Raw genomic sequence first — 27,469 nt, forward strand, 5'->3', positions numbered from 1 at the left:
TGTACAATTATCGTTCATATAGTACATGCAAATTGGTTGGCTTCGACTTAGTTATCTTTTTTTGAACTTTTTTGAACAAGTGATCGAGCGGTCTATGTACATCAACCCCTGTGATTTTTGTTAAATATTTTGTCAACACTTTAAATAACATTATGTTAGATTATTTGCAGTAGGTTATCCAAAAATGTTTTTGAATGCTATGAAATCATTTATAACCCTTAATATATAGGCCTAATCATTATATAACCCGACATTTAAACATTTTCTAAAGTTTAAACTTTTTTAACCTTTCGTTCAGTTTTCAGTTTCGTGCAATTTGTTACCATGTGGGTGAAAAAATAAATAAACATGACCATTTAAACACTGCATCAATGAGAATGCAGTGTTCCTGCCTCTTCAGAAACAGACTAGGTTTGTATGGAGCTTTTCTTAATCTCAGCATGAGAGACACGTATATCAAGTGATATCAATTACAATTCCTCACACCTTATTGCAGTGTCTTCAACAGTCTCACGGTGAATTCGATCCTATTTCATGACGAATATCTCACCACGGTGGGTTCTATTTCACCACAAGCATATATAATCGGTGTAAAGGGTATATCAAGATGTAGTGAATAAAGTATCAAATAAACGACAACTATGAAGAAGCAAGCACCACTTCACATTGATTATGCGAACCTTTGTTTTCGTTTTTACAAGAATAACATTACATCTGTGACCGAGGCGATTCCTTGACATAAATGTTGCTGCTTTATAGAATGTTGAAGGTAAATATGAAAACATTTAATTGCGCTCGTTTCAAAAGCAAAATCAAAGCAAAACAGAAAAGCAAAAACAAAGCAAAACAAAAAGTATAAAGATGTAAAAGATCAAGGGTTTAAGCAATAACTCAGGATGTTGAAGCTAGTAATTATACATCGAATAGGTAACCATCGGTTTCTTTGACGACTTGGTTTTCCCTGCATTCAAATTTTATTGACTCAATCATTGCCAAATCAGTAATCAATAATATAATAACATGTATATTCCAATGATATTATTTAGAGATGGAAATATGTATACCAAACTCCTTTACTATTATTGATTCTGGTAAGATTCTGGAGATCTTGCAAGAATGGTAACTGCTTGCAGTAAAAATTATCTATCTCATGATAATATCTAGCAATATTCTTTAATCAATTGTATACCTCAGGTTACTCCTTATATTATGGAACTCAGGCAATATCCGTTAATTCTACGCACAAATTAGTAGATATCCGATCACACTTGACATCAGATTGCATATCATTGTCGTTATGTGTTCCTCATAAAGGTGGGTGACCCGATTGATATCATCAGCTCTCACTTTACCCTATCAATATCTAATATGGCATCCGTCAACGTAACTTGCTTTTGCATTCGGTGTGCTGATGTGCAAGATTGGGCAGAACCAGTCTAGTATGAAACAAGTGTTTTACTTGCGCGACTCATAAAACACCCGTTGGCCAGCCTAATTGAATTTCTGAAACTGTGAAGGATTGGAGTAGATGGTTTACCTTCTAGCGATACAAAGTAGATTAAGAAGAATGTGTTTGATTGCAGTCAAGTTAGCTCAATAGATAATGCGTTAGACTATGGTGCGAGAGGTTGCGGGTCCGAACACTGGCGGTGGTTTATTATGCTCTCGTGGGAAAATATAGCTTGAAATTCCCCTGGACAAGGAACGTACTGCTAATATTTTTGTCTAGTTGTAACCCGTACGAAACTCGGGGAGCTAATACTGGTTGCGAAGGTCAACTGTGGAATGTCTAGGGCGTGCGCTTCTATATAAGTCCCTGAGTTGTTGTTAAATGGTTTATGAAATGATGTGGGGCAATAGCAGTCAGCGATTACCTGTACAGGGTGCTGAGGCTTGTGGAGCACTATAAATCATCATGATTTTTGTTGCCTTATTTCAATGTTACATCACATTTTCTCTTCTCGTCATCTAAGCTGCATCTTAATATCAGAATAAATGTCAGAGTTGGTTTTCTTACACTATCTGGTTTACATCCATTATAGATAAATTAATCCCAAACAGAGAATGCTTTCTGTAGTTTGTTTGAAATCCACCTATACAACTTGTTTTTAAATTTGTTTGGATCTAATTTCTTGCAATTGTGATTACCATGCAATTTATATGGCATATTCCGTGCCTTCATATTTTAAGATATAGACTTAGGTGTTAACACAACACACTCATCTTCGTAGCTTCAAAGCTTTTAGGCACTTCAAAAGTTCAACGGCATTGAAGTTTCTAAGGTGTCTTCATTTATGTGTACTCTATACCCTAATATGCAATGTGCGTATTTGAAGCTCGAATTCAGGACAACATGTTTGCCGCTAACCTTTATTTCAGACGTTAGCCTATCATGTTTAGTAAAGTAAGATAAATATCATGTTCATGGCGCTAAGACGTATGCTAATACGTTAAACTAAGTCAAAGAACATCTTCGCCGCCAATGTAACATTGCACAGGGCTAAACTACACTACAAGATTCCTATTAGGACCGCCTGCACAGGTATACCATTGCGAAGGTACTTGGCTGGTACTGTGCAGTACCAGTGTAGTACCAGTGCGGTACCACTGCTGGTGGGTTCTGTGCAGTAGCAGCATTGGTCTTGTCTAGGTACTCTGTGTGCACCAATCAGGTACCTTGGCAATGGTGTACCTAGCTGTGCAGGTGGCCCCAATATAATCTTGTAGTCTAGTTTTGCTCCGTTGCCTTGCCTGACATAAAAATAATAATTGCATCAAGAAATTCCTTCTTGCTAGTCAAAATCGAATTTATGGAACTCCTAGTATCAGAGTTATAAAAATATATGATGCATCTTGTCTGGAAAAGGAAAATTGAGGAGAACAAATTTCGATTGCCTTAATTGAATGTCACATTACATTTCGCCACGTTGCGCGGAGTAAAGGCCTAACAAGGGAAACATAGTCTTTTAATATTGTGTTTGAGCAGCATTTCTTATCCCAGGAAAAAATTATTGTTTACCTAGTTTTTAATACAATGTTTCCTTGACTACCGAAGTATTTAGCAAGGAATCTGTAAATATGATTATTTCCATTTATTTATTTATTTTCATTTTATAACGCTCTATCACTGGTATATCAAATCTTATTAACGAGATACAAGTATTGCCTAGGCAAGATGTAAATTACTTTATTCTTACCAGGTTGCCGAACTGCACTCTTTCCTACGTGTCGCAAACATACGACCTTGATCAGTACAGAATGCGATTATCGTAAAATATAATTGACAGTATGTGTCTTCTTACAATATTGCTATTTACATTAATGGAAACATTTTAGATTAATTTTGAACTCAAACAGATGTGCCTTTAAATGGAGTGATGTAAGCCAAGTTAGATTGAATAATGCAATAAGTAAACCATACTTGCAAATTCAAGTTTCGCTAAGTCAAGTATCATTATCAATTCATTAAGCAAATCATGCATGTCATCTCCATGTTTATGAATAAGAAACTATTACATTAGGCGGTTCCTTACGTAATACTGTGGCTCAGTTATCGAAACATTGCAGCATAATCATGCATATGATGACCTGAGCGCAAGAAGACCGTAAGTCCACTTGGCCTCTCAACATGTATACACCAAAGTTACGTATAGTTTCTTAGGGTTTTATAATGTTAAATACATGTTCCAGGGTGAAAATATCATGAAAGGTTGTGAAAGATTTGTTTTGGCCCCTGAACATGTATAAAACATTACCAAACTATACGGAACTTGAGCGTATACATGTTGAGGGGCCAAGTGGACTTACGGTCTTCTTGCGCTCAGGTCTTCATATAGAGCTGTCTCCCAAGTAAACTCCATCTTTTACCGACTTCTCACATCATGTGGTGCCCTTTCACTGAATAAATATTTCAAAACAAAACACGGAACTCAATAACCCGGGGGGCACTTCAAAAAGAAATGGATATAGGTGTAGGGCTGACACTTTCGCACTAAGGGGCATTCGGTGAGAGCAAAATGTAAAAAATATGGGGTCATTGGGTGAGAGCATGAATTTTGGCATTCGGTGAGAGCAAAATGTAAAAATATGGGGTCATTGGGTGAGAACGTGACCTTTTTTTTTAAATGGAATCTTTGGGTGAGAGCCAAAACAGCGCCACAGAAACCTCGAAAATTGAATTTCTAGTTCTAAATGCCTTCAAATTTCTTCTTTTTTTTTCAAAATAAGTAACAAAATCAGTGATAAACGAAAGTTGCTGTTCAAATTGAACTTGTAAGGGTCTTTGGGTGACAGATCAAATGAAAAAATAGGGGGTCTTCGGGTGACAGATCATGTGTTCGTAAAAAACATATGGGGTCTTTGGGTGACAGCGACGCTGAAAAGGGGGTCTTAACAGCCCTACATACGCGTCACCTCCAAAGTTGGAGTGCCCCCTGGCTCAATAAGTGCAAGGACGGTAAATATGATCGCAGATAGCAATAGTTTGTTTACCTGCATTTATGCTAGCAAAAGATAAGAATTTTGATTTCAACAAACGTGTCACAAACTATGTGACTGAAAGTAAAAGAAAGGTAGGCTATACAGTAAGCCACAAAAAAAAATGAAGGTACCAGTTATGTTCACCCCTGTATATCCTATACAAAAACAGATATGTCCTAATTGGAACCAGTATCCAATAGCTGCATTATTTAGCTCGAATTTAACACCTCATTTGTTGAAATTTGTCTAGAAATAAAAACACGACGATCAAAAAACCCAAGAAAGAGGCCAATTTAAAAGTTGCAGTTTTCTCCATTGCATGCCCTAATTGATTTGTCATAAAGCGTTCGCGGACAAGAGAACTAACGCCGTACTTCCATTGATTAGCACGTTAAAACTAGCGTCGTGCTTTCATTGATTAGAACACAAAAGTGCAACTTTTGATTTCGTTTCTTCAGTTTTACATCACCATTTCTTTAATTCTCAATCAGTTTCAACAAGTAATGTCTTAAATCAGAGCTAAAAAGTACATGTATTGGCTGTTTGTTTTGATTTTGACATATTTGTCTTTATTTAGGACAATTATACAGGGGTGAACACAACTGGTACCTTAATCTGTATACTCCAACAATATACACATACAGGCTATTGCTGTTTATTCATCTATTGATTGGCAAACAAAAATTGAGATTCTAATAAAACGAATAAACCATGGAAACAAGATTAAATATGACAGCGTGTCCTCTAACGTGGAAAGGGCAATTCACTTTTTTTCTGTCAGATCGTTCTGACTGTATCTATCTGTAGCAAAAGTAATATAATTTCATTGCTCCTATGTTTGGGACAAATCTAGTTTACGCTATACAAAACATTTCATGCAGAATGAACAGTTTGGCACAAAAACAATGACGTCAAAATGACGTGAGATGAGGTTTTAGATAGTTAGGATTATTTAGAAAATTGCCGTATCAAATTGCATCTCGAATAGCTGTTTGTCCCATTGTAAGATTTATTTTACAATATTACAAATATGGAGACAAAACAACGATGTAGTTTCAAACAGGAATAAAAAAAATTGTGAAATAAATATGAGATGAATGTATACTTAAGTAAACGGTGAATGCTATACTAATTCCTATAAATATGACGCTATTTCGAAATTTCAATAAAATAAAATGAAAGATTATAAATACTATATTTCAAATCAAAACACGGAACTCCATTACTGTAGGACGGTAAATATGATCACAAATAGCAATAGTTTGTTTAAAAGATAAACAATGTCAAAATGATGATATCAACAAGAAGTAATTATAATCAGATTCCATAATTAAAGTAAAGAGAGAGTATAAATAGTAATAGGTGTATGCTTCATTGAAATGCATTAGACAAATTTATAATTTATCGACAAATATCTTGAAAGATTGACAAAATAAATTACATCAGACATGGTAATTGACGAATAGGTATGATAATGGAGGATTCAAATACAAAAACTGATCAAATTTGACAAACGTTTAGTTACTCATGTAGATAATTTAGAAGAATTGACAGACAAAACAAACGGCACTTTGTGCTTCTTTAGTGAAGAGATAATAAATGTGCCTTAGGCAATATAATAAGAGAAGAGTCTAAGTGCACTGATACATTCAGCCTTGGCGACATTCAAGCAACATACCGCATGTAGAGCAAACGTCAATATTTAGTTTATAATATTGCGTATATCAAAATGATTGGTACCCATCGGTTGTCATTGATAATGGAAGAGTCTGACACATCAAAAATCCATATAATTTGTAGATTAATTGTATAACACGTCATAAACTATACATTCGGGACATTTCAAGAGTATTCAATGTTGCATTTGGAAGAGGCATGTTTTTCAATAAACATAAAAAGCGCCAATGTATGCCACCAAATGACTAAAACTAATTGTGGGACCATCCATTGGAATCTATTCAAACGAAGTGAAAGAGTTCTTGGAGCCCAAAAGTTTTAGATTAGCGTATATAAAAAATATTTTATTTAAGTAATGGAGTTAATTAATTTGTTAAAGTTGAAATAACAGTGGTTGAAATAGTGTGGTGTTCCTGTTGTTTCAAGTTGTCAAGGGTCGTATAACATTATAATTAGGCTGTTACATATCCCACAAATTGAATGGCTACTTTCACTAGAGATATCGGGAGGTTGTTGCTACATTAGTGAATATTGACAGCGTGAAATAATAACAACAAAAGCAACGATAACTCATGGCAACTGTGAGTGAAGTATAGTTTGGCAGTAAACGGATCTCTGGCACTAGCAGTGGCTTTTAAGATACGCGATTGTAAACATTGTGTGGGTAATACCATTTACTATTTTAAAACACTCCATCATTTACGCTTTGGCCCACGCATTGGCCAACATAGGTGATGTATCGTAAGCTATCACAATTGACACTGGTTTTTGTTAAACCACCTGCGTGAGGACAACACAGAAGGAACGCGGTACTTTGAGCTTCTTTAGTGTTTGGCCAATTCAGTATTTTTCAGACACATGAAATATTTCCATCTAATGTAACTCGTATTATACTTGACTACGTAGTTCAAATGCGAGGGCATAGGTACATTAGTCCTAGTAATGGTAAAATCGGTTGAATTAATGTCAGACAATAACTATTTATCGGAAGGACGCCATTATCGGTTGGAGCCATTTTTACTATTATGCTCCATCGCCTGTTTCGATAATAAAACCTGAGATATTGTTCCATTTTTGATCAAAATATTATAAAAAAAGAAATGACTTTCTATACATTTACATTAAAGGTTACGTTGTGACCTACAGGGTGTATCAAAATGATTGGTACCGACGACTTTTCATTTTTGCGATTATTTTTTACTATTTTGTGTACTAGCTTGGGGTTAATTGTTTAAATATTTGAAATTATAGTAGTTTTATCTTCTCTAAGAATTTTAGATCATAAAAATAGCACATTCTGTTCAGAAGTTACATGATTCTAAAGGAAAGTAGGTGTTTTTACACTTTTCATCGTAACGCTGGATCATTTTCAAAGCTCTATTTTACTACAAATACCTTGTGAGAATGATATGTTGAAAATCAGGGAATTTTTTTCTTTTCCTATTTCTTCATTCATAATATAAATAAATGTTCTAATCAATATTTATTGGTTGAGAGTAATATTATTGACTTGAATAATTTAGGTGGGTGAAAGAAATATCAACATAACGGTAATTTTAATTATAGTATAAAGATGTTTGAGATTATTAATGATGGTGTGGCAAAATGGCTATAGACTGTAGACAGTGGATGTTATAGATTAGACGTGGTGAAAGTTATTGGAATGGCTTCACAGTATTCCACACTTCAGCGTGCATTCATAGTAAAGAATTACTAGTTGACACGAGGTGCGGAGAAGATTTAGAAGACAGTTTCCAAGAGCAAGGAGTATCCCATGCAAACATGCTATAACTTGCAATATTTCAAAATTTGATATGGGCAGTTACAGAATGGATCCATCCCAGGTGCTAAGTTCATTCAATATAGGGCTTCACCTCACATTGCCAGAGTCGTAAGGCAGGGAATTCGGGAACTGTCTTTCTAAAAGCATGTGCAATGCTGTTATGTAGACTGAGGTGAGATATTGAAGAGCATGCATGTATGCAATAAATAGTTCAAGCAGTGAACCGTTTTATCTTGTGTTGTGTAAGTAAAACCATGATTACGTCGATCTTCGTTTAAATGCCAGTAGCTCCCAGATGCGTCAACCTATTATCTTCAGATTATCAGATCAGTAAGTTAACATATGCCCCTTTCTATTGATAGTAAAAAAACTATATTAATTTGAAATTTTATATTTTTGATATATTTTTGAAAATGTCACATAGCCCGGTACCAATCATTTTGATACACACTGTATATGTGTTTGTTAATATTGGAAGTGGTCAATGGAAGTTCCTCAAACACCAAACAGCCGTCGGATAATTTTGTTATTGCCATATCGCTTGAAACTATACCATTTGTAATAAGCGGCAATCATAATGGGAATTATGTTGCTATAATTGCACCAATACTTTGAGATCACAAAAGGATTTTATGAATGGAATTATGTTTCTGAAATGATAGGTGATGATATCGTATTCATTGAAAAAATATTAGTTCAGTTAACATTACTTGCGTTTTGGATTTATCTGCTCGTAGCCAGCGGTTCCATTTACCTTTGAAGAAACAATGAAACAAATAAGTTTTTACTAATAACATTTGCTCAAGTATTAAGCACAGTGAAATATTTAATATGACATTGTGGATTTTGCTTGATAATTTGAAAAGTCAATTTACACTACACCGAATTGCGCTTTGCTTATAGTGTCTGTGACATCTCAGAGTATTCTGTTTTCATTGACACCACAGAAATGCCACGTCCCCTAAGATTACTCGAAATATGAATTTATATTCGCGTCTTAAGCGCATTTGACCGGTTACATGAGCTTCACTCATAAAATATGCATGTGCGAGCAAACTTCTAATCGAATTGACAAACCTCTAATGAGGGAAAAATGCTCGTATTAACAAATTATCTTTGCTCGTGAACATATGCTACACACTTTATACACTGTTAAACCATATTTTCACGTTTCGTTGAAGCATCACAATTTCACCTAATGAAAATATTTGGTATATGTCTTTTATATTCTGTGTATTTTGTTAAATGGTCTTACGTAATTATATCGATGATGTTGAGAGGTTTATCTTTAAACAAGGTTTGTATGCAGTGACGTTGACAGGTGCGGGTGTGGGGAAACAAACATTTCAGGGATAAAATGGGGACGGAAAAAAGTTTAAAGAGTCACTAAAATGACGAAAGTTTGACAAATTGGACGAAGATGTGGGAAATGGGGATGGAGATTTGAACAACCGGGACGAACAGTTGATAAATGCGTTCACACTCGTTGGCACGTCGTGGTTTGTATGGAGCTTTTCTTAATCTCATCATGGGCGAAACGGATAGCAAAAGATACCAATTACAATTCCTCACACTTTATTGTCCTGTTTTCATCAGTGCCACAGAAGATTTGGGATTTGCTCACCTCTGTGGGATCTTTTGTGGCATATTATAATGGGTGTAAAGGGTATACAAAGCTGTAGTAAATTAACTGAGAAGCAAGACCACTTCACATTGATTATATGAACCTCCTTTGATTTCGGGTTTTTTTTTCGGGTAAGACCTTTTATTATGCAATTCTGAAAATATCCATTATTCCAACACAAATAACTTGTTTGGCATCAGATAGAATATCAATGTCGTTATAATGTGAAGATGGGTGACCCGATTGACGTCATAATTTCACCACTTCACCCAAGTAAGATTTTGGCATCTGAAGAGATTTCGTAATAATTATTATATTTTCTCATGACCTCATGAAATATGTTTATCATTCCCCGTGGTATCTCATACTATATACATGCAGGTGTTTGCTTCTGATATCGAAATCACAGGAGCAATGGGGGGGGGGGGGTGAGTGCAAACCAATTTTACGGAGATGTGCCACGCAGACCTTTGGATCCTAAAGTTTACTACATGTATATCTACGTTTTGCTGTTTCCGCAACAATCAGTATACCATTTTTTCAAAAAAGCAATTAAAAACACTTTAAGGGCACTTTTGCCCTAATGAGCACAATATTGATACATTGGTCTTCATTGAAACCCATGCATCGATATACCAACATCACTGAAAAAGTACCCCAAACCCATGGCACATCCCTGTACACTTTCAACCAGGAAGACTTGCACCCACAATTCAAATCACTACTTTGAATCTGATTGTTTTGCTCATCCGACCACCCACGGGATGCACATTTCTCGAACAGTAAAAAGCATAATCATGTTTTATTTGAGGGTTTTAATCTGTATATAACGTGGCAAACCTTGGGGTATTATTTTTCATTGGTAATAACCTGCTTTGCTCAATGTGCGGATATGTAAGATTGGGCAGAACCAGTCTAGTATGAAATAAGTCCGCGTTTCCTTGAGCCACTCATAATATGGGAAATGCACCACAACATACCCGTTGGCAAGTCAAAATCAAATTTCTAGAACTGTAAGGATCGTAGTAATACAATATATGGTACACCTTCCGGCGATACAAATGGGGAGAACACGTATGAATGCATTAAAGCAATGTTGCAGCACATACAGGCTGTATCAAAATGTTTGGACCCCATCAGTACCCATCCAATTAAAATTAGTACCACTCCTGGTTTACATCTATAGATTATTGATAAACGTAAACATAAACATAAACATAAATGTGATGCGATCAAGCAAAATCAGTCGGACCTCGGAAATGTTAAATTTCAGTTTCTTATAGGATAGTAAAAAGCATTTACAAAGCTGGATTTTGCAGACAATCCTAGGGAAATTAAACAACCACTTCCAAAGATATGATCAATAAAAGAGTTTTCAAAACAGCAGGAAACAAAAGGAAATATTTCCTTTGTTTGATTATATCTCAAAATCAATATTTCCGAGTCAAAGAAAGAGCCACTTCAAATGTGACGACAAAGATTAAGTATTTATAAAGAGATAAGGCATACTGTTCTCTGTGCAACTTGTTTACATTCTTTTTCATCTGATTTCTTGCATTATTGATGCAAAAATACAGCAAATTTTTAATTTACATATTTTAAAAGCTTTAAGGCAACAACACACAAGTCATCGCTGTAGCTCCAAAGCTTTTAGGCACTTCGGAAGTTCAACGCCTTTGAAGTGGCTATAAGGAGTCTTCAATTTATGTGTGCTGTATTACCTGTGCAATATGCGTATTTGAGATTCGAATTCAGGACAACATTTATGCCCCTAGCCTTTATTTCAGACGTCGGCCTAGCATGTTTTAAGTTGAAACGTTTGCCTATCATGTTTCGTAGAGCAAGATAAGTATGTTACTGTCTCTAACATATTTTGTTAATAACTAAATGCAAGAACATCTTCGTCGCAAATTTAGTCTAAATATATCATTGAAAAGGAGAGAACTAGTGTGTTTTGCCACCGTGTTGCTTTGCCTGACTTAAACATAATAATTACATCACGAAATTCTTTTTGCGAGTCCAAATTGAATTTCCAGGACTACCCGGATCAGAGTTATAAAATATGTGGTACAACTATCGTGGATAGATATCGCAGCAAATGGAGGAGAACAATTTTGATTGCCTTAAAGTAATGTCACATTGCATTTCGTCACCATGATGGGATCACGGTTGTTTGATGTATATAGAATTGGCTTCATTATTAAGTATCATGCAAACTATAGGTGGCGCTATTTATCATAAATCTTATTTCTTACTTTGCAAGGGGTAGGTAATCAATACTGCCATTAAAACAGCTGGAATAGGTGAAACAAACAACAAAGAAATTTTATAAACATATTTCATCAAAAATAAAAGGAATTATTTGTATTAAAAGCTTGAAAGAGTAATTTCCAGTATCTAAATAGCGCCACCAATCTTGTCATAAATAGATAAATTTTATATCGGAAAAAGCTTTAAAAAATGCTGTGAAAGTGAATAATGTTGTAAGTTAAAATTAAAGTTGAAAATGACTCAAAAGCATCCTTATACATTATACATTATACTTTAGCATGGTACAGCTTTAAGCTGTTAAAGCCTAAAATTGGATTGTATATGATGTTTTGTTTGAAAAACCAATAAATGATCACATCAAACAACCGTGGGGAGTAGGGCTGCATGAGAAGGGAAATAGAGCCTCACCTCTTTTTATCATCATATTTCTTATTTTTGTTTTATATATCTATAAGAAGTATGAACAGTGGTGGTTTATACTTTTGTGTACGAATAGGCTTATTTTCCTAAAAACAAAATGATTGCAGATTGCCTTGCGTCAAGATGGTACGTGTTTTAAATATGGCTTCTGATTACGTTCTCCCCATGGTAAATTTAGAATTTGGTCAATATACCGTAAGTGACTGTCCAATCCGTCACACTGTAGTTTGGGTTTTCACAGTCTATGACCGGAATAATGAATAGTATAACAAAAATCAAGAAACATTATCGATGTTACAAAGCCCAGAAAAAGGAGCGCATCAAAAGTGTCCTATCCCTTCAAATGAACATAGGAAATAGAGCTAAGGCAAATTCAATACAATCAAAGACGTTTCAAAAACCGAACTTACATTTGGCGACTTAAAACTGGAGATTCCCATCTGGAAGCAATAAACAGTTCATCCAATTAATCATCCAAATAATAATTCTGGTCTTATGAGGATATTCAAATGCAAAATGTTTGTTGGGTGACATAATAACCAACATCACATGTTTAGTTTACATATTATAACGGATTCTCTGTTCGGAGTTGCTTGTCGACCAATCTCCACATTTGATGAAGCAATCGTTTACTTTAGAAGAAAAGTGTTTAAATTGCAAATAGAAGTTATTATTCTATGGAATACTTCCTTGAACATTTGCTTCGTTTCAGAGTTAATAACGCAGGTATACTCGATAGTATTTCTAGTGGAACTATGGTTCCATTTTCTGTTTGATGAATAAATAACTGTTAATTCTACTCTCAATTTTCTGACACCTTTCTAGATTTAGTTTCACGCCATTAAAGTTATTAGTCGTTCAAGTCATGCTATTTTGTAATCCAGTTTATCCCTTGGCATATTGACTCAATCTGCTACAAACACTATGGCCAGAAGAGCCTCATCCCAATGACATAGTCTAATAACCTCAATTACATTATCATAGTGCAAAATGTGACCCCAGGTTGCAGAGTATGAGTTTTTGTACCCAAATCTTCAAAGGTCGTTCAATGAATGTGCAACTGTATTGGGGTTAAAGAACTGCGCCCTGTTAGTTGAGCATGTTGTGGATCCTAGTGAAAGTAGGAGTTTAAACGTGCTTGGATTGCGCTATAGGGTTCACTTCTCTGTGCTGACAATTACATATTATTTTGAACTAAAATTGCTTAGTGGTTTCAAATAATTATAGTCATGAAATTGTAATATGTCAGCATGTCTTATTTTTGAACAAAAACATATATACCTGTTGTTCGCGCACCCCATCTCAAGCTGTGGTTTATATTAATACAGGCATTGTCTCGAAAACTCCCAGAGGTTTTGCAGTAGGAGATTGTCGACATTTATTATAGTGCTTAAAGTTCTCCCATGGGCCTGCTTCGGGCGATTCCATGAAATAGGGACGTCATTATTGTGAGATAGCAACAGGGCTTTGGCCTGGCGAAATGAAATATAGGGAGCCATTAATATACTTAACAATATTATAGCAGATATCTATATACAACTTCATTGTCAATTTATTTGATCTTCTATAATTATGTCCCCGATATCTGTACTTATCGGTGTCTCATCTTAAGTTGTGACATCGCATCAGGTTTCCGTTCTCCTAATGGTAAATTTAGAATATGGTCAATATACCGTAGTTGACTGTTTAATCCGTCAAACTGAAGTTTGATTGGTTTTCTGGTGTATAATATCTCACAATAGTTGATAGTGATATTAGTCAGGGCGCGCGCCCGCCACGCAACGGCGGCACGCTTGTTGCTCCTCAATGATCGCGCGATAATGCGTTCGCGTAATACACGTGCGAGAACTAAGAACGCGATTCGGCGGCTTAGATGTTCGTGATGGTTTCGTTCATTTAAAACAACGGGGATGTCCTCACAAAAGTAACTTTATTTTTTCTGAAAAAGGCAGTTTTACATTAAAACTGAATAAGAATGAGAATAAAAGATAGATTTTGTCTTTTGCCTATCAATATCGTGTCATAATGGATGGGCTGGCCAATATTTTATCGTAGTGGATACCGGCTGCGCCGGCATCCACTACTCAAATATTGGCCAGCCCATCCATTATGACACGATATTGATAGGCAAAAGACAAAAATCCTATCTTTATTCTCTAACTAAAGAGACATTCATCGATTTAGCACTATTCATATCAAACCTACAGTTTATCAAACCCAACGCATGCTTCCTAAATATAGAACGTGCACTTGATACATGTTTAGATATTATGGTACTGGAGTATCGAGAGAATCCACTTACAGTCACGTTTGTCAGAGCAAAAGGGCACGGATGTCACACTCTAAAATATTACGTCGTCCTATAAAAGATTCAATCATCAATATTACTTGATACAAACCATTTTATGGCATACTTTTCTGATGTATTTTTTTTCATTAGTTATAAATCCTCCATACACGAAGGTCTGATTTTAAATTCCATAAAGATATTTTCCTAATAAATTCTGAGCACGTGCCATCAGTATTTGAGTGTCATTAAGGATGATTGATTTTTTTTCCTATTTTTTCAATTTTTTTTCAACTTCAATTATACACGATAAAATGGCAAATGCCAGAATTAGTGAAACAATTACATACAAATTGAATTAAGCAAGTAGTGTATCCAATAACAAGCCCACTGCTGAACAGTCAAATGCGATCACGGTAGAACAAACAACCTAGTGATAAGCAAGAGACAGGATAAAAGTGGCATCAAAGAAAACCTAAAAAAAGGTGTGGGGCAACACGCGCAGAGCAAACTGAAAAAATTAAAACATTCAAGAGTCTGTGGTTGAACAGAAATAATACAAATGCAAACCTGAAAACACAAGAAATTACAATTAAATAAGATGTGAACAGAAATCAACGAAAATTACTGGTAAACCGGTTTAGAAAGTAAATAGCTCTTAAAATGATGTTTAAAGGAGCTTGTGGATGTGGCATTTGGGATGGAAACGGGAATAGTGTTCCAGAGGTTAATTCCATGCACTTTAATTGAGTTAGCAGCAAGATTAGAGCGAACACGAGGCGGATAGAAATTATTCACACGCCTTGTATCATGACTATGAATTGTACCACTATATTCATGCCATGTGTAATTTTGCATTTTTGTAAGTGTTTGTTTGTTAGATTGTTTGCTCTTATCCTTCCCAATAAGAAATTAGAAATAGACAATACGAACACTAAACTCGTACATCCAGTCAAACCAGTCAAACAAGCAGATTAACGTTTAGGATTATCAACTACATGCTCCGACATGGTTTTGCATAAATGACGTATCATACCGTAAATATGGCGGACTACTCAAAAGCATTCAACAAAAGCATGATTACAATCTACCGCGACAGTTCGTCTCACACACATAACAAATGCACTACGGTCAACTTGATAGGTTGACAACATTTGATTGAATGGACTGCACTGCGCCATGATTACGATGAAGGACACCGGTTCAAATCCTTTGTTTGGAGCCAATTAATAATTTCACGCACAACCTCTATAGGTGAATAGACGAAATCCAGTAGAACAGATAAAACTAAACTTCTACAGGAATTGTCCCCACAATCAAGAAAAATGAAAAAATGAAAAAACAACAATAAAAACAAACAAACATTAAGGTCGCGATATATGTAATAGATATTTGATCTTTGTTTTATCTTCTAAGACGTGTGAATAACCTGAGTGTATTTTTTCAGTGATATCGTGAACATATCCAAACATTAGCAATGACATGCGTATCCACCTTGTTTCCGTAAAAATGGCAAAATATAATCGAGACTCGTGGCGCGCGATGGAACCCTTTAACTATTCAGCTGGCAGCCACACAAGCGGATAGACCGTCGCGCCGATGTTTTGTTCGCCAACAGTTTTGAATCGGAAGACCATTAGCTAGACCCAAGGGCATTACAAATACATGCCCAGATAAAATTTAATCAAACTAATCAAATATTGGAATTGTGCAATAAAATATATTTTGCATGATAAAGTTGGTTTTGTTTCAAAGACATCTTTCCATATTATGCGATTTTATGCAAGAGGGCCTTATTGAATATAAATTCCAAAATTTCCTATTTGTAATTCCTTTTAACAACATGAAATAACTAAAAATGTTATTCTCATATCATCACAATCGTTCTTTAGACCGTTTTACGTCACTACCTTCGGAGAGTTTATTGAGCTCTTTGCCTTAAGTTGATAGACCAAACCAACTGCAAACCCTTAAGTGAATACACTACGAGCGCAAAAAGAAATGTGATTTGCCAACCAAGAGATTCTCAGTTTATTGACATTCCGCTTACCGAGCTTCCTTACTCAAGATGTTTCTTCGGCATTTTTTATGCTGTCGATGAATTTTATAGCCTTTGACCTTTGTCAATCAAAATAAAGAGCGAGCCCCTCAGACAATCCTTGATCCTTCACGTTTGATAAATCCTACCAATTCAAATACGATATTGACTACCGGCTCTCTATAGGAGGCTGTATTTAAATGAGTACCATCAATAGGTTTCACATTTCTTACAGCTTTGATACATATTGTGATTTTAGTTCTGGCATTTTGAGCCTCAGATGAGAGATCATGGCTGCGACAACTAAACCAAGAGGGAATCAAGTGTCCTATAGGCAATCATTGTCAATGGTTGTCAACAATCATGGCTTCGAATACTAATGTCAACTTACTATTATGGAATCTTCCGATCGGAGGCGTGCGATAACATTAGACTAGTTGTTGCACGTTGGAAACCAAACAAGATTTAATGTTTGCTATGTTGTTTTGCCCGCGTTCTGTTAACGAATGTGTTTGCTTGTTGGAAGTTGTTAACCTCTGCATTTTTGTGATGGCAATACCTCACGGATCTAACTTATACAATACATTGTAAATAGCAAAAGAATGGAATCAAATAAAAGGATTGATATATATATTGTAAATAAAAGTATAGGATTGTAGCTACTAAATATTGAGGAGAAAAAGGGAAAAATTATAATGTACTTATCAGTATGTATCATCTTAGGGCTCCTATTTGAATATTGGAGCAGATACACTACCAATTTAGTTAGGCAAATATTGGTCGACCAATTATTTATTGGGTAAAGTTTAGGTAAATTTGTTGCTCAATGTTATGTAACTTTAACCACTGATTTACACGACTTAGACAATTGTTGAATATCGCCTATCAATATTGAATATTTATCCACATGCAACTTTTTTTGCAATATTTTTATCACACATTGATTTGCCCTGAACACCTCTTATAATCAAGAAAGTCATTAAAAGTCAGTTTCTATGAGCTTAACGATCCAAAATGTCACACTAGTTTTCCTTAAGAGAAAAGCCATCTATGTTATTGAGAAGCCGCCACTCAGTCACTCACTTTTGTCCCATTAGTGTGCAAGCATGTGGAGATGTTTTAACGTTTTGTTCATGACGATGAAAGTCAGGCAGATCAAACTTCACTATGGAGCACCTGATCAGGCCTTAATACAATGGGGAATGTAGGACCTAGTAAGCTGCCGCCATAATGTACTTTCATAGAATTCTCTAACAATTCCCAGGTGGTAGGAAAATATCCCATGGTCGCTTTTGAGGTATAGAAAGTATTTTTTAAGCTGCATTTATACTGAAATCGCTAGAGATGGGCAATTGGTTTTGACCAATGATGTTGATCGTTCTTTCTACTGCAACAATTAACGATGGAGCTCATTGGACATAATCCTGCTCTGCTAAGCATGCATTTCTTTTTATAGTGGCTCTTTTTATAGTATGCCATGAGAATAGGTTACCAACATTATACATAGTATTCGAAAGTTTTAACTTATGTCTCACGTCTTTATTATGAGCTGTGTTAGCCTGCGGCTTGCATCCACACGCCTTTGGAACCACTGGTTTAGCTACTAAATACTCCATCAAAATAATACTTCTTGAAATTCGTATGATCAAATTATTCATAATAACATCTATTGAAGTCAGATTTCACACAAACATGTATACATATAGTTATTACATTACATTCTTATTGGTGTTAAACTAGTTTGGATCCGGATTACCACAGAAAGGAAAATGTATGTCAGTCGCCTTTTTATATAAACCCTGCTTACAAATAGTGATTTAAATATACGCAGTTGATATTCAAAAACGTTTGACCTCTTTTCATATAAACACACTTATACTTTTTTTTGTTAAGTTGTTGTGTTAAAGTATTTCTTTATGATGCATGTATACGTATATCTCGGGGTATATCTGATATCTGTAGTGGTATTTTTAACATCTACTTGAATATGGGCGATGCAGGTGGTACTCCAAGCAGAAGGAGCGATAGGAAATAATAATCATTGTAAAAAACAATGTTAAATATATCTTAGAGTACAGCAAATTGTTCCAAGTATCAATAGAAATTCTAAACATGGTAACTGTTGGTGATACGAGAATTGATATATGCCTTCATTAATATCTTTATTCTATAACGTTTTACGGAATTTGTATTCTATAAACTGTGGAATTTCAATTATATTCGTAATTATTAAAAACACTAGCAGTAGCTGACATATCTGCCCAAAAGTGCTTTCAAAACGCTGCGAATACAGACGACAGCCAAAATGAGTATTTACTGTCGCGCCGATATTTCGTCGGCCGATTCTGCCAGTTTTAAAATGTAATATTTAGTAGCTAGACTTAAAGGCATCAGATATTTATAACCAGATATAATTTAATCAAAATAAGCAAACATTGAAAAATGGAAATGATAGATTTGGCACCATAAGTTTGTTTTCATAAGTAGCACTATGATGTTTTAAAGACGTTCCTATAATAGCTCCCCCGCGTTGTGTGACACGGCAAGTGAGATTTTATTAAATGCGAATTACAAACTGTCTCATTTATAGTTATTTGTAAATACCTTTTCTGAAATGAGGGCTCGTAAGTTAAAATATTACTCCCATATCGTCATAATGGTGTTTTATATCGTTTAGCTGGTGAGAGTTTTAAGCTGACGGACAAACCCCTTAAGCATATTAACTTAAGTGTATATCTTAGTATATTAAGTGTATATCCTATGCGAGCAAGATAAAGCATGATACTGTACAAAAGAAGAGATTCGCAATTGTTGGTATTCTCCTGACTTTTGCTTAGTGGAGATGTTTCTTTTGGTATTATATGTAGTCGTTGTAACTTTTGACCTTTTGTCAACTAAAATTATTTAAATGGTAACATCAATAGGTTTCACATTTCCTAGGTTTGATCAAATGTGGTTTACAGGTTTGGCATACTTGAGCCTTAGATGATAGATCATGGCTATGGCGAGTAATCCAAGAGGGATTCAAGTGACTGGTAGGCACGCTTTGTCAATGGTTGTCAACAATCATGGTTTGGAATACTAATGGTAACTAACTAGAATTTTTCAATGGAATGCGTAAGATAAACGTTGGACCTGTTGATGCATGTAATTGTTAACTAAACAAGATTATTTGCGCTCTGTTGTTTTGCTCCGATCTACAAACAAATGTGTTTACTAGTTCTGAATTTAATAAGTAAATTTTCTTGTGATTGCACACTTACTCTACTATCTAAGTGATTTAATAGTAAGTTGATGTCTTCTACTTGTCGACTACATACATAAAGGTTTTTAAGTTAATTAAAAATGGTTTAAAGGTACGTAAGAGTATATTACCGATGGTAGCAAAGATTGCATAAAGGAAAAACACAGCCTTTAAGATAACATACATTTGGGGGACTTAAAAGTCCATCCTGTAACTTTTGACCTTTCGTCAACTAAAAAAAGCCTTGTAGACAATCCTTGATCCTTCACGTTTGATAAATCCAAGCAATTTAAACATGACTCCTGGCTTTGTATTAGACTGGTTGTATTTAAATGGTAACATCAATAGGTTTCACATTTCCTAGGTTTGATCAAATGTGGTTTACAGGTTTGGCATACTTGAGCCTTAGATGATAGATCATGGCTCTGGCGAGTAATCCAAGAGGGATTCAAGTGACTGATAGGCACGCTTTGTCAATGGTTGTCAACAATCATGGTTTCGAATACTAATGTTAACCTAGTCTATGTGTTAACTAACGAGAATCTTCCAGGCGTACGTAAGATAAACTTTGGGCCTGTTGCTGCAAGTGGCATGTCACCTAAACAAAATTATTTGCGCTCTGTTGTTTTGCTCCGATCTATATACAGACAAATGTGTTTACTATATAGTTATGAATTTAATAAGTATTTTTTTTTGTGATTGCAAACTTACTCTACTATCTAAGTGGTTTAATAGCAAGTGATTGTCTTCTACTTGTCGACTACATAATATAAAGGTTTTCAGTTAAGTAAAAATGGTTTAAATGTAGTTCACAGCATCTTGCGAATGGTAGTGGGCTTTAGCCAAAATTGCACTGCTCAATTCATAGCAAGCGTGTAGAAGAATTCAAATATCATAGATATACTTTTGTAGGTCTTGTGGTTCTTGAGTTATGTTGTAAAGAGGGCTGAAACAACAACACTTTTGTAAAACGTACATAACTCATTAACAACAATAAATTAAGCAAGTTTTCAAAGTGTATGATTTGTAGAATGAACTTTTGCAAAACACCAAAGTGTTATTTTTCAATAATATATTGATTCAGATAATGAAAATCGTTTTTTGGCTGCTTCGACCAACAATACCTCGAGTATATTACCGATGGTAGCTAAGATTTCATAAAGCAAAAACACAGCCTTTAAGAAAAGATAAAGGAAAAACACAGCATTTAAGATAACATACCTTTGGGGGACTTAAAAGTCCATCCTGTAACAACAATCGTGGCTGTGAATATTAATGTCAGCTCAGTATGAAATGAGCTAATATAGCAATGAAGATGGCAGTAGACTAGTAGTAACATGTTGGAATCTGAAGTGCTGAACAAAAACAGGGTCGTATTAAAAATTCATAATTCTAAAAACAAAACAGGTTGCAGATATGCCGCAATTGTGACTATCTAACATGATTACCATCTTAAACTTTAGAAAGGCAAAATAAGCATATTAGTATCAGTTAATTAAACCACGTGAATTTAACATTATATAATATTTGGGTTAGCTAACCCGATAACTCTTTCAACTTCAGAAAGCGTTTCAAGCGTATATTCAATTTGTCGATTAATTAAATTAAATGAATTTTAAAAGATAACAATATTGTTAATATTTTGGGTCATGTATGTAAGACTAATATAATATAGTTTGGTTTGCAAGTAGCACTTCGATTTTTTTCGCCAGAGGCTTAGAGCGTTATAGTAACTGCTAGGAAAAAACAGATTCCTCTTTAAACCAGACCCAAATAGCCGCTTCTGTCATACCAGTCGGCCAGTGTTTGTGCTTTGAACCCATTCCCTGTTTTTACTTGACAATGAACAACAGGAACCTGTCGTATTCTGTTGTGATAAAAATACGAACTTTTCATGTGCCCATGACAAGAACAGCAGTACAGAGTTGCAGAAGTCATTAAATATCAGTATGATCCGTAGTATATATAAGATAGAGGAATGAGCAATCAGCATTAGATAGCTGATGAAGCAGTGCGTTATCAGCTATAGATGAAGCGCATTTGGTGTAGTGCAGGCCCTATGTCACATGGTAAAACGCGGTAAATCGCACATTATTTGTGCAAAAAAAACTGCTCATTTATCGCCATTTTGTAAATTTTAAGCTTTCTTAGCAGATTTTTTGTGTGATTTTCTGCGATTTTAGCCGATTGATCAAAATTGATTTACCTCAATTTGCTGTGATTTATCAAAATATAACACGAGCAATTGTGATCGTTCACAATTTAGCATAAATTTTCGGCAATTTACGGTAATTCCCAGGAATTGTCGATTTTGGGCAATTTCTCGTTAATTCCTATGTAACATGGGGCCTTAGTGTGCCATCAGCAATAAATAGTTGATGAAGGTATTCTACACCAGTATGATGGCCATATGTTAAGTTTCCTAAATTGCACAATCAAGCAAAACTACCGAGAATTATTTTTACAAGAATAACAAACCATTGCTATCATCTGTCACCCATCGATATTGTATATTTGTCTAACGTTCAATTCCATATGTATTCTGTTATCACACATTGATTTGCCTTGATACTCTCTTGTATAAAAGTCAGAAAGTCATTCTTTTAAGAGCACAGCGAGCCAAAATGTCACACGAGTGACACGAGAAAGGCGATCTATGTTGCTAAGAACTCACCACTCAGTCACTCACTTGCGTCCCATTAGTGTGCAAGCTTGTGGAGATGTTTTAATGTTTTGTTCAAGTCAGGCAGATCAAATTTCACTACTGCGCACCTGATCAAGCCTTAAGTAAATGCAGGAAGTAGGTTCTAGTAAGCCGCCGCTTTAATGTACTTTCATAGAATTCTATAATTCCCAGGTGGTAGGAAAATACCTCTCGACCTCTTTTTGAGGTATATTAAGTATCTGTTATTGTGTTTATACTGCAATCGCAAATGGCGACCAGTTGTTTTATTGACCAATGAAGAGGGCCGTTCTTTCCACGGCAATAAATGATTGAAGTGCATTAGTCCATTTGCTTGTCGCTAGCAACTACAGTATAAATTAACTGTGACTTCTCAAATTTCTTTAAGAATCTAACTTTTTAAGCCTGCGTTTCATAATGTATTTCTCATTTCTTTCCTTTTTTTTATTAAGTATTATATGAAAAAGTATTCTTTTTATTGTTTGCCATTAGAATGAAACAAATCCCCAGTAGGTTACCAAAAACTTTCTGCCGATCGAATGCCTCATATTAATATTATGCTCATGTAAGATTTCATAATACGGTATAGTTATTTTATTACATTATTGTGTAATACCTATATTTTGGATCCCAAATGCACAGAATGGAAAATGTATGCTTTTTGCCTTGCTATATACCATACTACAAACAATAGTGAAAATACAGAGTGAATATTCAAAATACCTTTGACCTCTTTTTTCCGTAAACACTTGTATAACCAGGAGTTGTTTAAGAAAAGCTGTTTATGAGGCTTGTACTCAAAGTACTAGTATATGTAGTGTTATTTTAACATTTATAAACTAGGATACGCTACGTTATGCAGAGTTTGGCCTCTATTTAAAATAACTTGAAAATAAAAGTGAAAAGCAAGTGCCACCATAGCGATATGAAAAATATATTGAATCTTATGAACTGTCGTTTTTATGTTTGTATTCATACGAGGTTGATAGAACTGTAGAAATGTATACGTTATAACAATAATGTTCAAAGTTGGTCTTTCTTTTTTCTTACAGGAATATGCTACGCCGAGTTTGGGGCCAGAGTGCCGAAGACAGGCTCCGCCTACATATACTCTTATGTCACCGTAGGAGAATTCATTGCATTTGTGATCGGTTGGAGTATGATCATGGATAACATCATTGCTGGGGCTAGTGTCGGGAAGGCGTGGTCACAGTACTTGGATTCGATGCTGAATTTTACTATCAGTAATCATATCATCGACAATGTGGGAACCTTCAAATCATCATGGTTTGGAGACTACCCAGACTTTCTCGCATTCTCTCTTCTCATTGTGGTAAATATGTTTGTATAGTTCCCGTAAACACAATCAGAACCTGTCCGTTGACAATATTTTTCATTATTATGTCTTCAGAATCTTGGCTCCTATACTTTGTACATAACCTGGCTGTCTGATAAATTTGTGTATCGGTCACTTGGAGCTACAGGGTTTTTTCATATCTGTAGCCTCTTCATAGAGTGCATAGTTCATATACTTTATATGTAAAAGTCTCTGTTGATGTGATTTTGTTGTTGTTTATGTGACAAGCCACGACCAAAAATCACATTTTTGACCAAAAAAACACATTTTTGACCAAAAATCACTTTTTTGACCAAAAATCACATTTTTGACCAAAAATCACATTTTTGACCAAAAATCACATTTTTGACCAAAAATCACATTTTGACCAAAAAATACATTTTTGACCGAAAAACACATTTTTAACCAAAAATCACGTCAAAAATCATTTTTGACCAATAATCGCATTTTTGACCAAAAATCAAAAAAAGATTCTGAAGACATAATAATGATAAAATTGGACGGATAATTTCGCATGATACCTGAATTTATCAGTCTCGCTAGAGTTTTCAAATATCACGCTCGATTTCGTCTCGCATGATATTTGAAAACTCTAGCTCGACCGATAAATTCAGGTATCACACTCAATCCGTCCAATTTTATATCAATATCGGTCTGAATTTATGATAATAGCGAAGTGTTACTTCACAACACATCTCAAATAACTCCAGCTGTATTCTGATGGCAATCTCCAGCGATGACTGCTCGCGTCCATGATAACCACGGTTTCCGAATTCAACACCTTTACTTGCACCAGCTGCCAGAATTTGTCTCAATTAATTAATGCTTTTAATGTTTCCATTTGCACCTCGGTTTATAGGATCATATACACAAGTTATAAAAATGCCAAAAATTGAAATATAATTATTTTGTGGGGTCTTGATTTCAGCACTGATTGTCCCTTAAACAAATTGCAAGCTTAAAAGACATGCACTAATATAGGGTATACCTTTGATGACAGACAGAACAGAATTGACATGGATATATTTCAAACTGTTTGGATGGGCTCTTTAACCGCTTTTAATCCTGACAAGTACGTTCTGTCGACTTTTAGAATTTATCGACACTATCGAAACTATTTATCGTCACTCAAATGACACGCACAAAAGTGCACCGCAATAAAAAATGTGTAAAGTAGCCAACCATTGTGTGACGTGTGTGACGATCATACCTGTGTTTTAAAATTTGTTCTCCAATCACACATTGAAATGAGGAGCAATAATAGTACAAGCTCAGACGTCCTGAACACCTTTTGAGGTTGACATAGGAACAAAATGAAACAAACATTTATAGGCTTTAAATTATATTATCCTTAATGTCCTTGAACAATTAATGACGCTTTATGTTGTAAGAAAATTTTCTGTACTTTTTGCACACTTTGCTTTCTCTTTCAGGTAACAATCATCATTGCTATTGGTGTGCGGATGTCATCATTTGCCATGTTGTTCTTTACTATACTCAATCTTGTCGTCATTGGCTTCATCATTGTTGCTGGAGCCTTCTACGTTGATGGTGAGAACTGGACAGGTGGTGATGGATTCTTTCCTTATGGAGCATCTGGGGTAAGAAAATACGCGACATGACGATAACTCATTGCGTGCCTTCCTGTAGTATTTCCTCTTTCTTCCTTTACATGCAGTAGCATTTGGTGAAACACAATCATTTGTTAGACTTCTCTATATACTCGCTGTAAACACGTATTGGACAACATAACACTGGTCTAATTTCGGAATTAATTAAGAATTTATCGGGATAATTTCATCAATGTACAAAAGCCCAATCTATTTTAATATAGGTCAAGTACTATTGTAGCATGAGGACCACCATAATTATTAGATTTTAGTCAGTGGTTTTGATATTGACCTTGAACATCTAATCACATTTTAATCAATCCCACTATGACCATATTTCTTATAATTTTGTCTAGGATATATTTAGAGTAAAAATCAATGCAAAATGAATAGAATTGTCTTCAATGAGGTCCTCAATCATAAACCAATTTGGTTTAACTTTATCTCGATTAAATCATAAGAAAAACCCAGGTTAAAGTAAAATGTACTCGGATAAGCTTAAGGCAGTTCCAGGTTAGTGTGACGTGCTCGGTGACATCTAACAATTATACCTCCCTTAATATCGTCACTATGATTAGATTCAATACGGGAAGATGATTTATTTAGTGGAAGACCATAAATCTTATTTTGCTCTCGCGAGGAAATGTCAAGGTCTTAAATCACGCTATCGGTTCAACCATATACTATAGTCAACCTGTTTATTTCTTGAGCTCGCAACTCTAAATATGTCAACCGTATACAACGAAACATGCGTTCATTAAGTCTACGTTGCATATTAAGTATGCTCCAATTGACTTCAGTGGCTTTCAAAACCTTATGCAAAGTCATAAATGACTGGGTAAAGGAAAATGGGATTTATGCATTCTTTGAGAAAAGCAACTTTCGCATACTGTCAATGAAATAAAGATCTAAATTAGTTACCTTGCAAAAGACAAAATGTTACTAGGTAAAATGTAAAGATATTGCACAAATCTCTGGGTGATAGGAGATGACGGATTAGAAAAGAAGAAAGAAGGAAAGATGTTTTCAGTTTTGTTCGATTTTGTTTGGCCTATATGATTGAATAGAAGATAGCTTGTGTCGATGAATTTGATGTAAAAATTTATGTATTTCTAGTTGTAATTTGTATCTATTTTATACTTGCCTGCACTTAAAACCTTTACATAGGTAACAAATTTCACATTAAATGTGAAGTCTGTATGTTCTAATCGTTCACTTTATACTGTTTCCGGACTTACATTTGCTTACGGGGATCAAATGTTGTCGCCCAACTGCATTTGCTTTTTAAGTTTAAGTAAATTGAAATGGCTCTCCAAAAACTGTTAAAAACGATAAGAAGTGCAATCAGGTTGAACCATACATCGCTAATGGCCGTCTTGAATATCTGCGGAAAGTACACGATTTACATTTAGTATGACTACAACATTCGACTCGCTCAGATAATTCATGTTAAGTTCAATTTGTTACAACATTAGCGAGAACGCGCGTTGCTTAATGTACTATTTTATCACCTGCTGCAAATATAACCAGCCTGGTGTTGAACTTCTTGATTGAAGAAGATAAGTTTTTTCAGAAAATAATAATAATGATCTAAAAAAGTATATATTTTCATGGGCACAGATTGAAACACAGAGTAAACAACATCACATGCCACATGTTTCTCCAGTGTTTACCGAGGCATTTATTGTGCACATTTGTCGTTCTAGAAACTGATTTTCATCATCCTCTTTTATGCTCCATTAGAAAAGTTCCATTTAACTCGAGTGGAAAATGGAAATATATTTCAAATATATTCCGTGTTACTTCCGCATTGAAAGGTTTTAAATATTTATGAATTGTCTAAAACTATTGGCGTCTCTAAATATTAAACGTATGTTTACACTCACCAAGACCAGCAGCTTAAAGAAGTTCATTCAATATGTTTAAAGTAACCTTCCAAAAGTGTGTGTTATTCAAGTAAGAGTTGGATTAGTGATAATGGATTCTGTCTTTGTGG

General features: G+C 35.0%; 1 protein-coding gene across 1 annotated transcript in view; it reads left to right on the top strand.

The window, feature by feature from the left end:
* LOC140157263 (cationic amino acid transporter 2-like) overlaps positions 1-27,469 on the top strand; it is a 174,442-nt gene that overhangs the window by 134,114 nt on the left and 12,859 nt on the right. The window contains exons 3-4 of the mRNA XM_072180392.1: positions 23,559-23,839; positions 25,297-25,464. Coding sequence (XP_072036493.1) covers positions 23,559-23,839; positions 25,297-25,464 — 449 coding nt within the window. The remainder of the gene's footprint in view (positions 1-23,558; positions 23,840-25,296; positions 25,465-27,469) is intronic.

Source organism: Amphiura filiformis, chromosome 7 (assembly GCF_039555335.1).
Source record: "Amphiura filiformis chromosome 7, Afil_fr2py, whole genome shotgun sequence".
Taxonomy (NCBI): Eukaryota; Metazoa; Echinodermata; class Ophiuroidea; order Amphilepidida; family Amphiuridae; genus Amphiura; species Amphiura filiformis.